This window comes from Stenella coeruleoalba, assembly GCF_951394435.1.
Source record: "Stenella coeruleoalba genome assembly, chromosome: 9".
NCBI lineage: Eukaryota > Metazoa > Chordata > Mammalia > Artiodactyla > Delphinidae > Stenella > Stenella coeruleoalba.
Window position 1 is genome coordinate 63,837,578 of NC_137155.1, and position 14,218 is coordinate 63,851,795.

At 41.6% G+C, this 14,218-nt stretch overlaps 1 protein-coding gene across 1 annotated transcript in view; it reads left to right on the forward strand.

Moving 5' to 3' along the window:
• The first annotated feature begins 1,015 nt into the window (after nt 1-1,015).
• Nucleotides 1,016-14,218, forward strand: part of SEPTIN7 (septin 7) — a 102,992-nt gene continuing 89,789 nt past the window's right edge. The window contains exon 1 of the mRNA XM_079932464.1: nt 1,016-1,238. Coding sequence (XP_079788590.1) covers nt 1,158-1,238 — 81 coding nt within the window. The 5' untranslated portion in view covers nt 1,016-1,157. The remainder of the gene's footprint in view (nt 1,239-14,218) is intronic.

The following is a 14,218-nucleotide window of genomic DNA, read 5'->3' on the forward strand; positions in this document are numbered from 1 at the left end:
TTTATGAAAGGTACAAAAGATCACGGGTTGTTCTGAGCAATACGAGGCTACTTTCACTAGAAAATATTTAGGGACGGCTCCAACGACCAAGCGACATTCACTGCTAATTAATAGTACGAGACCACACATTTTAACCCTTAATTACTCTTTAACTGATACCCAATAGTTTCACGTGTGTCCATTCAGTTTCTCAACTAGAGTGTGAGCGCCAGGAGGACCGAACCGGGCACCAACAGGCTGAGCCAATACGAGTGTGACCGTGGAGAATCCGCAGTGGAAGCTGCAGCAGCCGACCTGCTGGCTGTGCCAGGCCACCGGAAAGTGACAGCGCGAGGGCAATGTCGGGGCAACCAGGGCCTAATCTCACTTTTCACTCCTAAAGTCAAAGAAGCTGAGGAAACAGGGACGGTGGGGGCACAGACACCTGCCTCAAATTGTCTCTCCACTTAACTCACAATGCTGCCAGGTCAGTAGCTAGGAGCGGAAGCGTGTACGCGGCCCCTGCCCTGAGCGTAGCCCCCCAGTCTGGCCTCTTCGCCTTACGCCAATTTCGTAAGGAGGCGCAGAGGGCAACCCCGAGGCTCCCCCAGCTCCAAAACCTGACGTGAATTTGCGCGGGGCTGCACCGACGGCGGCCATCTTTGATTCGGGCAAAACCACACCCTCGCATCCCACCGGCCACTCCCTCTCAGCGTCCCCAGGGTTTTCACCCACAAACGTAAGGCGTTAACCTTAGAGGGAGTGCTCAAGAAACACGCATAGAGGCCTGACTATCCATGACCCCGGAGGTGCCAAATGCCGCCAATTTTAACATGGCAGCCAAACCCGACCAGCAAAGGAGGGCTGACGCCAATGAAGTCATGCTCGAAAAACGAGCAAGTCGGTGGGGCAGCGATGAAGTAATCTCGCGAGATCGAAGCCAGCCTCCGCTCGGCCCGGAAGCCTCGACTGAGGGGGCAGAGGGGCTGAGGGGCGGAGGGGTGGAGGGGCGGAGGAGGGAGCAGGAGTCGGGCGAGAGCCAGTGGAGGAGTCCGCCTGCTGTCGCCTGCGTAAGCGAAGCAGCGACGCCGGGCGGCTACGCCGCGGAATCGGCGTAGGCGGCTTTGGAGAATCCGCGGGCTACGCTGCGCCCGGGCTGGTCGCGGAGGGGGGAGGGGATGTCGGTCAGTGCGAGATCCGCTGCTGCTGAGGAGAGGAGCGTCAACAGCAGCACCATGGGTGAGTCTCAGCTCTGGGCCGTCCCGACTCGGGTCGGCGGCTCGGGACGCGGAGGGGCTCTGCGGCCCCCTGACCTGGTGGGGGGAACGCCCTGAGGCGAGGCGGGGGGCTGCGGCGAAGGGAGGTGGGGTGGGGGCGACGGCGGGCCCGGGGTGCGGCGGCGGCGGCGGGCCCGGGGGGAGGGGAGGCGGCGGCAGTGACAGTTTGAATTGAATGTGAGGAGAGCCGAGGCGGCGGCATTTCCTGTGCCGCGGCGGGCGGGCCTGGGGAGCCGGGAGACGTGAGCTGCGAGACCTGAGCCGCGGCCTCCGCCGCCGCGGCCCGAGCAACCCGAGCGGGGTCGCCTTCGCCGGGCCAGCCGGCTTCACGGCCCTGCTTCTTTTCGTCGGCGGTCGCAGGACCCGCGGCGGAGCTCCTCTCGTGGGGAGTGGGCCTGGCGAGGAGGGTGGGGATGTGTGTGGGCGCCCGGGTGAGGGTGCTGTGTGGGCCGGCCCCGGGAGGGCGGCGGCGGGGAGGGAGGAAGAAGGATGCACCAGGCTAAAGCTGCGGTGGAGGCGGCGGCTGCAGCGGCTCCAGTGACTGTGTCGCCTCCTGGCTCCCCTTCCCGCCTCTGGGGCTTCCTTTCCCCAGGCGCGGCCCCGAAGGCCGGTGGATGGCGGGCAAGGCTTGAGCAAGGAGGATAAGGAGCCTGGTTTGGGCTTAATTTTTAAGAAAAAGGGAAAAGAGAATATTTAGGAAGGGCGCCCTCCCGAGGAGCGGAAGGGGTGGGAAGGGTCTCTGGAAAAGGGAGGGAGTTGGAGATTCGGATTGGTGATGTTTAAGGAAATTAATTTTTGAAAATAGTTTAGTATTCTCATTTATTCTCTTAAGAAGGCGTTTTATTTCCTTTCCTCCTCCACGTATTGGAAAAAGAACAAGGCCATTTCATTCACATTTTCCACTCCCAAGTTCCATTTCATACTGTGTATAGTAGGAAGTAAGCAATTGAGATTTTTCTGACACATTTCCATTTGCTAAGTTACATTTTGAGAGTACACTTTTCAAATCTGGGTTTTTATAGTGCAGGGAAAGAACTTGTAAGATCAGGTGTTTGCTTAGATACCGAGATAATTTATTCTTGCGACTTATATTGTTATAGTTCAACTTAACGATTTCTTTTCGCGTTGTTATTTTGATGAAATGGAAGGATATTTTCCTTGGTGCCCTTGATAATCTAAATGAACAGATAATCTAGATTAAAAAGCATTTTACTCGTTTTACGTATTTATGTACATGCAGGTGATGAGTATGGTCAGCCCCCCCACCCCCCAAGTTTATAAGCAAGTTGAGGAAACTTTTTAGGCATTAAGTGTACAGGTATGGATGAACTTTATGAAATCCTGATAGACTAAAGGATAGTGCCTTAGCAGGATACAAACAATTAAGAAGCTAGTTAAATGCTGCTTGGATCCCTTATTCCTCCAAATAGCAGGGGAAGGAGCATGGCATTGGAGGGCGGTCGGGAAACAATCTTTCATCCCACCCAGCTGTTCAGTGGGTGGGGCTAGAGGAGATTGGGTTGACTGGAGCTATGAAATAAATGTGGAAGCTACATAGATGGTTTGTATGGTAGCATTGTGTACTTCTGTGTTGGGACAACATGATGGAGCCAGGTCTTCTCAATACAGTTATTAAAAATATCACATGCACTCTGAGGCTCACAGAATTGAAGTTCATAACTGAGAAATTTATTTTGTGTTTATGTGAAGTAGATTTTAATTTACAGAAAGAATATTACAGTTGTGGAAATCAAGAAATGTTTGGTTTCTGGTTTTGATTTGGAGATAAGGTATTCAATACGTAACTACATGAAAGGTAAATTATGTATCAAATACAGTTACCTATAGATTATGTTTCAGAAGTTTGTTATGAAATTGATTCTTTGGATTTGTGTATTTTCCCATAGAAATAATCTTAAATAAGTACATGACAGGACTTCTGAGCTGGTGTGAGACAAGGTGGGACCGCTGGCAGACTTTAGAGCAATTGTCAAGAATTAAAAATGACAACACACACACACACACACACACACACACACACACACACACGGAGAAGAAGGAGTTAGATTTCCAGTTCTCAATAATGGGGAGTGGTCAGATGAGTAGACCAGTTGGAGTGAAGATAGTGCAAGAAGATAGTGCAAGAAGTGAAGATAGAGCAAGTTGGTTTCAGACTTGTAAATTGATGGTATGCATATTCACTATAGACTCTATTCTGGGATTTGCCAACAGAGCATTGTTATCTAATTAAATTACCAGCTGAGAACATTTTTCACATTTTGAGCTAATAAACTGTCTTCAGTTTTTGATTAGAGGTTGAACATTTTTATTTTAACTTTAACATTTATGCATTTTACTAAATTTTGAGACAAAACTAACTTTTGTATTTTTCTGTACAAAGTTTGGACTGTAAATGACATAAGGTTTATTGTACAATGAAACTGATGTAGAAAAAAATGTTTTTGAGGAGTAGAATTTTAAGGTAGCGTGATTATGGGTTAGGCTTGCCAGATGAGAGCATACTGTTAAATGTAGACTGTTGGTCTCTACAGCAGTGTCTTGCAAACTGCAGGATGAGACCAATTAGTGGGTCTTGAAATCAATTTTGTGGATTTTTTCCAATAGTTTCTAAAAAGTAGGAAAGAAATTAAAAAATAGCAGTACATTGCACTTGGTAAAAATTTGGGGGGGATAAATTTTGTTTTATAAGTATTGTGTATTGAGCTGGGATATAACATTTTTTTGAAATTAAGATTGTGATCAAAAAAGTTTATAAAAACACTTGGGGGATGTGCAGTATGGATGGGTCATGTCGAATGTCTTTAAACTTTATGGTAGAGGTTGGAGGTCTTAGTGTGAGGAGGGAAGACTAAATGCTGTTAAGTCTATGTGGCTTTTTCTTATATTTGATTAATTTATTCTATACTTTATGTAGCTAGTGTGGTTAGAGAATCTGGGGCCTACTTCTCCTTGAGCAGAGGTCATTTCCCAAAGTCATATAGAAAGCAGGGTTGATAGTATTATGACATTAAATATGTCATTAAATATTATGTCTCTGCTCTTGACCTCGAGGAGAAAAAAAATTTTTTTGGCTTGTCCTTTTGCATCATTGAAGATCAAGAGAGCCAAATTTTGAGCAAGAGCCTGGGGAAAAGGGGCCAAGAAGGCAGCTTGGTTTGCATTCAGTGTTGAAGGCCTTAGGTGAGACACACAAAAGGTCATTGTGATTCATACCTTGTGCAGTCTAGCTCTGCAGAGGTAGGGATTACACATAGGGGTTTGAATTCAAAGTATTAATAATAACAGAAATATAGTGTAATGACTAAGAAAAAGTACTTTGGTGTCAGACAGACATGAGGTCAAATCCTGGTTTTGCCACTTACTAGGTGTATCAGTCAGGATAGGTTAGGTTAATGCTTCTCAAACTGATGAAGGACCTTTTTTCTTCTTTTTTTAAATTTCCAGTTCACTGTTGACTGACAAAATTGTAAAATAGAAATTACTGCAAATTTTTTAGTAATGAAGATGGAATTAAAAAGGCAAAACTAAAAGCCGCAATTTTTAAAGATCCAATAGACATAAAATTATTCTGGTATAAAAATTTCCATTTCTATGCTCTCTATTTTTGTACTTCTCTGGTGTAAACCAGTAAACAATCAGACTGGCTCCCTGGTGCACAGACCACACTTTGAATAGCACTGGGTTAGACCATGCTGCAGTAACAAATAGCCCTAAAAGTCTTAGTGGGAGTAGCTTAAAGATGAGATCTTGCCTGTCATGCTAAAGTTTATATACTTTATTTTAAGCCAATGTTTTTTAACTTCAAAAGTACTTGAAGACTGAGAAGGGTACATAAAGATACCCTAAGGTTGGGGAGTAAAGCCTGATCCTGCTTACATTATTTTGAAGTTTATCTTAGGTATTCATGTGACATTTATTTTAGGTAATCATGTGACATTTGCATTTTATCTATATTTGTTTGACTTATGTACAATATAAAGATGATCCCCACTCCTTCTTCCCCACCAAACTGGAAGTAAAAATTGACTTGCCTGAAGATGTAATATGTTAATTCTGTTGTTTTGTTTACCTCTGGGGCCACAACCAAGTACTTTTGGTAGCTTCATTTGAGGTGAGGCTCAGGTCACGGTTTCTCAAACTGGGCACTAGTGCAGTTTGGAGTTTTAGAATTCTTTGAGGGGCTGTCTTGTGCATTGTACAATGTTTATTGGCATCCCTGGATGCCAGTAGCACTGGATGCCAATAGCACTCCCCCTCCCCAGTGGTGACACTGAAAAAAAATGTCTGCAGACATTGCCAAATGTCACCTGAGGTGGCCAGATTTAGAACCATCACACTAGGTGATGGAGAACCATTGAAGGATTGTAGCAGATGGAGAAGAAAAGAAGTCTTTCTTAACTATCTAGTCTATAATCCTTCCTCCTAGAACGCCTACCACTTAAAACTTAGTATTTCTCAAACTTGGGAGTCAGAATCGCCTAGGTAGCTTGTGTGTTTGTGTAAATTTATCATTTAATTAATGAATTTTTGCAAAACATGATCGGTAATTACTCGATATACAACATTATGGTAGGTCAGTATTTTCCAAAATATAACTGATGAACCTCATGCATGGGGGTCATCCAGAACCTCTTGTTAGAAATGCAGATTAACTGGTTCTCACCACAGACCCAGTGATTCATAGCCATTGAGAGGGGCCCAGGAGTCTGCATTTCTAAATGCTTTCCAAATTATTAAGTAACTTTATTGAGGTATAGCTTTCATACAGTAAAACGCACAGGTTTTTTTTTAAATCATGTTTTCTTTAATCTTCACATACTGTGATTATGTTGTGGCAGAATGATGACAGATAATTACATAAGGTCAGCAAACATGGTAAAATGCACAGATTTTAAGTGTTCAATGAATTTTGACAAATATATACGCCTTGTAGCTTTTATTTCAAACAAGACACGGAACATTTACGTCACTCCAGAGTTCCTTGTGTCCCTGTACAGTTATCCTCCTAATGCTCCAGGTATCTACTGATCTGATTTCTAGTATCTATAGGTTAGTTTTTTTTTTTAAACAGCTTTATTGAGATATAATCCATCTACAGTTGACTCAATTAGATTGGTTTTTCTGGGTAGCTTTTTAAAGTTTTCTCCCCCTAACTTCTTCATTGTGAAAGATTTGAAATGTGAAGAGTGATTTTTGTACATACAAACAACAACCATATATCCCTCCTGCCCCCACCCATGATAGCATCAGGTACACATTTCTTTCTCATCTTTTAATTTTTTCTACTTAGTGTATCTTAGATTATTTTATATCAGTACATGAAGAGCATTCTTATTATATAGCTGCATAGGTCCATAATATGGATAGGCTATAATTTATTTAACATGTCCCCTTCTGATAGACATTTATTTCCAATACTTTGCTATTATAAACCTTGACGTGATGAGTAACCTGGGACATTGATCATTTCACATGTGTTAGCATCTCAGAGCTTTTGAGCTCTTTGACACAAGGCATTATCAGTTAAAGTGGTAGTATTGATGTTAAGTCATTACCAGCTGGAATTTCAAGACTCAAGTTCATTTATTTAACAAATATATATCTTGTGCCTGCTGTATGCTGGTCACTGGGGAAACTGAGTAAAATGCTGTGACTTTAGAAACAGAAGTCATTGTAATTGAGAGCTTAGGTTCTGGACTCAGACCTGGATTCACATCTTTAAAGCTTAACTGAACCTTGGACAAGTAACAGCTTTTTCTCTTTCCTTCTCTGTAAAGTGGGGATCATAAAGTTATTGGAGAATTAAATGAGAAAATACATGTCAAGTTCTTAGCCCAGCATATAACAAACACTCAGATGTTAGCTTAAAAAAAGTTATCAAACTAAATGGCAATTACTTTTCAGCCTCCATTGTAAGTTTCTTAAGGTCAAGGACTGTATTTTGTTCACTTTTGTATTCCCAACCTGACATTTTACATAGTAAATCATTTGTGGTATGATTTAAAGGTATGTAGAATGTACAGTGGAAGTACAGAGTGGGATACCTTTTCCAAACTAGAAAAAAGTGAATCTTCAAAGATGGGTAAGAATGATTAGGCAGAAGAAGAGGAAGGATACTTATTCTAGGCTGAGATATCATGGTAGTGTAGGGTATGAGGCTAGAGAGATAAGTATAGATCTGGTGTGCTGTGCTGAGGATTTAAAAAAAATCTTTATTGAAGGATTTTAAAAGAAGAGTGGTGGGGCTTCCCTGGTGGCGCAGTGGTTGAGAGTCCGCCTGCCAATGCAGGGGACACGGGTTCGTGCCTCGGTCCAGGAAGATCCCACATGCCGCGGAGCGGCTGGGCCCGTGAGCCATGGCCGCTGAACCTGCACGTCCGGAGCCTGTGCTCCGCAACGGGAGAGGCCACAACAGTGAGAGGCCCGCATACAGTAAAAGAAGAGTGGTAACTATGATATATTACCACTGTGATAATTCCAGTAGGGATAGATAAAGTACCAAGGTGGGGCTATCCAATGGAGGGTGGTTAACTTAGCAGCCCTGGGACTGAAGGCTAAAGGACAGAATTAGGGCAGTGGCAAAAGGTATGAAGTGTAGGGGATGGTTGTGAGGTTAAGTAGTACGTGAGGAGATGTAGGTAGGGAGTAGTGAATCCATAGTATCTGAGCTTTCTGGCTTGAGTGAATGGGTGGTGAGTAGATAACCATTTCTTGAAAGAGGTAATTTAAAACATGAAATCAAGAGGACTGCAGGACAGGTAAGTGAACATGTCTGGTAGAGTCTCAATACTAGGAGAGACATCTAGGATAGAAAATAAGCATTTTAAGGTTTTTGTAAATTTATTCATTTGTGCTTTGAATTTTTATGTTTAGTAATTGAATCTGCTATATTGAACAAAAGCTGTACTCTAGTTTGGTCAGTAAATTTTTTGGTACTGTTTTTTTAAGACTTGGTATTTTTGGTTTGGTGAGTAGAGTTGAAGGAAATTGAAATAAAGTGATTTGTGTGAAATTTATGTGTTCTTCACAGTTAGACTGAGGTGACCAATTTCTTTCTTTTTTTAAAAAATAAATTTATTTATTTTGGCTGTGTAGGGTCTTCGTTGCTGCATGCGGGCTGTCACTAGTTGCGGCGAGCAGGGGCTACTCTTTGTTGTGTTGCGTGGGCTTCTCATTGCGGTGGCTTCTCTCGTTGTGGAGCACAGGCTCCAGGCGCGTAGGCTTCAGTAGTTGTGGCTCTCAGGCTCCAGAATGCAGGCTCAGTAGTTGTGGCACACGGGCTTAGTTGTTCTGCATCATGTGGGATCTTCCCGGACCAGGCATTGAACCTGTGTCCCCTGCATTGGCAGGCGGATTCTTAACCACTGTGCCAACAGGGAAGTCCCGCTGATTTCTTGAGTAGTACTAAAATGTTTAGTTATTAAAAATTGTTTATTGGTACATAACAAAGCAGTAGCTGTTTCAGACTTTCTTGCTAATGTTTCTTTATATGAGTGACGTATCCTTAGACAAATTGTCCATTCAGACTAATCAGGGTTCTTTCTTTCTTGAGGAAGATTTTGGTATATATTGTCAATCAGTTTTAGAGAATACTAGAAATATTTTGAGGGAGATAATTATTTGTATAAGAGGAGGCAAATCTTCATAGCAATTTTATCTTGGTGCTTTCTGTTTATACTATTAAAATAACTAGGGTACTCCCTCATTTGTTACATGTAGCATTCTGGGGTCTGTACAAGGAAAATTTTTTCAGTAACTAGTATACCTTCAAGCATCAACATTTTAAACCATTTTTAATTTTAAAAAGTTTAATAGATATACTTATTTCCTTTTATGATTAATTTAAACAGATAAACCAGGTGGGAAAAAAAGCCATTAAATTATTTCAATCACTGAAGTTTGATTTGTGTTTTCTTAATTACATTTTTTTTATGATTGTAATTAGTCGTATATTTGTGGTTAGTGGTTCTTAACACTGGTTAGGCATTGGAAACACTTCCAATGCTTAATACACTTGGAGGCTCATTAATTCACTAGGTGTGCGGTGGGGCTCAGAAATATGCATTTTAAGTATTTTAGGTAATTCTGATGAATAGCCAGGGTTGATAACCTCTGATGTAAATTATATATTATGAGGTAATATATGTAAAAGTACTCTGTAAACTCTTAAATTTTATACAAAAGCAAGGTATTATTCACTTAATATTTAATAATATTTTTTGGTGTATTCACCTATAGGTTATTTTAAGTATTTATATGGTGTTCCAATGTTGATATCCTAATTATCTAGCCATTTATTATTTTGAGACATTTAGTAGTTTCAGTATTTTAGAATTTGTTATAAAGAGTATTTTATTTTATTTATTTTAAAATTTATTTAATTTATTTTTGGCTGTGTTGGGTCTCTGTTGTGTGCACGGGCTTTCTCTAGTTGCGGTGAGTGGGGGCTACTCTTTGTTGTGGTGCACAGGCTTCTCATTGCGGTGGCTTCTCTTGTTGTGGCACATGGTCTCTAGGTATGTGGGCTTCAGTAGTTGTGTCCCAAGGGCTCTAGCATGCAGGCGCAGTAGTTGTGGCACACGGGCTTAGTGGCTCTGCGGCATGTGGGATCTTCCCGGACCAGTGATTGAACCCATGTTCCCTGCATTGGCAGACAGATTCTTAACCACTGTGCCACCAGGGAAGCCCCTATAAATAGTATTTTAAGAAGTATCTTTGGGGCTTACTACTCAGTAGCCACAACTACTGAGCCTGCGTGCCACAACTGCTGAAGCCCACGTGCCTAGAGCCTGTGCTCTGCAACAAGAGAAGCCACCACCATGAGAAGCCCGCGCATTGCAATGAAGAGTAGCCCCCACTCGCTGCAACTAGAGAAAGCCCGTGTGCAGCAACAAAGACCTAATGCAGCCAAAAATAAATAAATAAATTTATTAAAAAAAAAGAAGTATCTTTAAACCTCTTCTGCTTTCCCTGGTTATTTTCCCAGGTCATTTGTTAGTTTAGTATCTTAAATTTGTTTTTAATTTATATTTCTTATATTACTGGAGAGAGATTTTTGTTATGTATAATCCAGTTAGCTTCCCTACTTTCATTAGAATATACTGAACTTGTTAAAGGCACTATCAGGAATATTTGGTTTTGTGCTGTGACTTATAATATAGGTCTATTAAATAATGCAGCATGAGAGTCGTTTTTGTTTTTAAATTATACATAGTTTTTCACATTTTTCTGCTCTCATGGATGTCTTCTGTCCTTGAAGTTTGTAGCTATCCAGTTTGCTGTTACAAATCTTTGTGTTTTAGCTGCTCAGTCTTTATTTCCTGGTTCATTTCTTTTTTAAAAACTAATTAATTAATTAATTTTTGGCTGCGTTGGGTCTTCTTTGCTGCGCATGGGCTTTCTATAGTTGCGGTAAGTGGGGGCTACTCTTCGTTGCGGTGCGCGGGCTTCTCACTGCGGTGGCTTCTCTTTGTTGCGGAGCATGGGCTGTAGGCACACAGGCTTCAGTAGTTGCAGCACACAGGCTCAGTAGTCGTGGCTCACGGGCTCTGGAGCACAGGCTCAGTAGTTGTGGCACACGGGCTTAGTTGCTCCACAGCATGTGGGATCTTCCTGGACCAGGGCTCAAACCCATGTCCCCTGCATTGGCAGGAGGATTCCTAACCACTGCGCCACCAGGGAAGTCCCTGGTTCATTTCTTTACTGAAGTTCTGCTATCTGTTAAGTATTGGGTTAGATTTCCATTTCTAATTCCCAGCTATATTCTGTACAGTATATTCTGACATGCTGAGTGAAAAGGAAATTAAGTAGAAATGATTCCTGTTTTATGGATATATAAAATAATGTGCAAATAGAAAACAACCATGAAAACCAAAATATGTATTCATTGTATAATTTGCAAAACCACAGTTGCTCTGAGTACAACTTGTAGTCTGTTTTCTGATTACTGAGAAGGGCAAATTGAGTAGACATGAGAACTTGGCATGAAAGGATTAAATTAGTGATCTTAGATAGAACTATAGTCAGTCCTGTCTTGTGTTTTGTATTAGAATATCAAAATTGATCTAATACAGAAAAGTAGGAGTTACTTAACCAGGTGATTAATTCAACTGTGAGCCTAAAAGATAACTAGAATAACTTATCTGGCAAACCAAAAATACTTGTTTGTGTTTGACCATGGTGCTGTGCTGTTAAAAAGTAATTATATAGATGTAGTTACTTTTTTTTTTTTTTACTTTTTTGAAATTTTCGAATAATTGTAGACTTGATGAAAAGTTGTAGCCCCTGTCTTTTTGAAAGTTAAATATTTGGTGAACATGGACGAAGTGCAGAAGTAATACCAAAAACATGCATATACAGTGTGTTATTATGAGATAAATGCACCATCAACATTAGTACTAGCCAGGAGCAAGGGAAAAGGGAGAAGTTTTATGCTTGATGGCGACATCTTTTATTTAAAACTGTGTTGAAGGTTTCTGGATAGGGCTGGGAGATGCCATTGCTTTTTAATTGAAGGATGGGTGTTGTTTGTTTTTTGTTTATTTATTTATTTATGGCTGTGTTGGGTCTTGGTTGCTGCACACCGGCTTTCTCTAATTGTGGCAAGCGGGAGCTACTCTTCGTTGTGGTGCATGGGCTTCTCATCGCGGTGGCTTGTTGCGGAGCATGGGCTGTAGGCGCGTGGACTTAAGTAGTTGCAGCCCGGGGGCTCAGTAGTTGTGGCACACAGGCCCTAAGGTGCTTGGGCTCGTAGGCTCTGGAACGCAGGCTCAGTAGTTATGGCACACAGGCTTAGTTGCTCTGCGGCATGTGGGATCTTCCTAAACCAGGGCTTGAACCCGTGTCCCCTGCATTGACAGGTGGATTCTTAACCACTGTGCCACCGGGGAAGTCCCAGGATAGTGTTCTTATTCACTAGTGGATTCCATTTAACAAATTAGAATCTAACTAAGGTGAACAATACTTTTTTTCCTAATGAGTAGTTTCCTCATTGGTCTTAACTGCTTTCAGACTCTTCTCACTTCATTTAATGAATCTTTGTAAGATTATTGTACTAAAACACTACTTTCATAAAATAATTGGCCTATTGTAGAACTTTAAATATCTTTCAGTTATAGTACAAGCTTCTAAGGTTTTTGTTAAAAAAAAAACAAAACAAACAAACAAAACCAAAACCTTATTTCCTGGGCCCTACCAGCAACATTCTAATTCCCTGCTTCTAGGCTAGGGCCCAGGTATTTGTTTTTATCAAGCTTCCCAGATGCTTCTGATTATAGCCAAGTTTGGAAATCATTTCACTGCAAGGTAAAAGCCCAGAGGCCTTAATAATAGCTGTTGTGTATTGCACAACCACTGTAACAACTGTCTTTTTTTTTTAAGGGGGGAAATAACATTTTAAATGTTTATTTATTTTTGGCTGTTGGGTCTTCGTTGCTGCGCGTGGGCTTTTTCTAGTTGCAGCGAGTGGGGGCTGCTCTTTGTTGCAATGCACGGGCTTCTCATTGCAGTGGCTTCTCTTGTTGTGGAGCACAGGCTCTAGGCGCGTGGGCTTCAGTAGTTGTGGCATGTGGGCTCAGTAGTTGTGGCTCATGGGCTTTAGAGGGCAGGCTCAGTAGTTGTCGTGCATGAGCTTAGTTGCTCTGCGGCATGTGGGATCTTCCTGGACCAGGGATTGAACCCATGCCCCCTGCATTGGCCGGTGGATTCCTAACCACTGTGCCACCAGGGAAGTCCCACAACTGTCGTTTATTGTGCTTATTGTATCTGAAGTACCAAATATTTCAAGTATTTCTTATATATTTTCTAATAACCTCATAAATATGTTATCCCAGTCTAAAGCTCAGAAAGGTTATGTAACTTATCCACACAGAGCATAGCTTTAAGTTACAGCAGGTGCTAGAATTCAGATTTCTTACTATATTTATACAGTGGTCCCCCCTTATCTGTGGAGGATACGTTCTAAGATCCCCAGTGGATGCTTGAAACCACAGATAGTACCAAAACCTATATATATATATACTGTTTTTTCCTATACATACATACCTATGATAAAGTTTAATTTATAAGTTAGGCATAGTAAGAGATGGTCAACAATAGCTAATAATAAAGGAGAACACTTGTAACAATATACTGTAATAAAAGTTATAAAATGTGGTGTTTCTCTTAATCAACTTCTTCAACTCTGCCAGAAATGTGACAGTGGCTTCTTCATTGGCAGACTCAGCCTCTCCAGTAATTTTTATATTTTTCAGTCCAAATCTATTCTTGAATCTGTGTAACCATCTCGTATATGTAGTAAATGGCTTGGTGTCACTCCTTTTAGGGGATCCCTTGCTTGCTAAGTTTTCATATAGACTCTATGCTTTCTGGCGCGACATGTTGCCCTCAGTTGGAATACACTTTATGTTGATGCCTTCCACCCACAAATTTAATGCCTTTTCCATCCTAAGTAAGCATTTATTATACACTGTGGCTGTAACTTTGCAGTTTGAGGTGCATCGGCAAAACTAGCAGAAATTTCTTTTTCCTTCTGTATTTCACGGATAGAAGATTCCTTCTTACTATAGATCTTAGCAACCTCAGCATACAATTTTTTTTTCCTTATTAAATCAAGATGTTCACCTTTTCACTTAAAGGAAGTACTCTACAAAATCTTCTCTTTGGCATATCTGAATTGCCAGCATCGCAACTCTCGTGCTTTGGGGCCATTATTAAGTAAAATTATGAAGTAAGGGTTCCTTGAACACAAGCACGGCAATACCACAACAGGCGATCTGATTAACAGAGAAGGCTACTAAGTGACTAACAGGCAGGATACACTGGACAAAAGGATGAATCATGTCATGGGCTGGACGGAGCAGGAAAGCACTGGAAGGTGTGAGATTTCATCATAGTACTCAGAACTGCACACAATTTAAAACTGATGAATTACTTATTTTTGG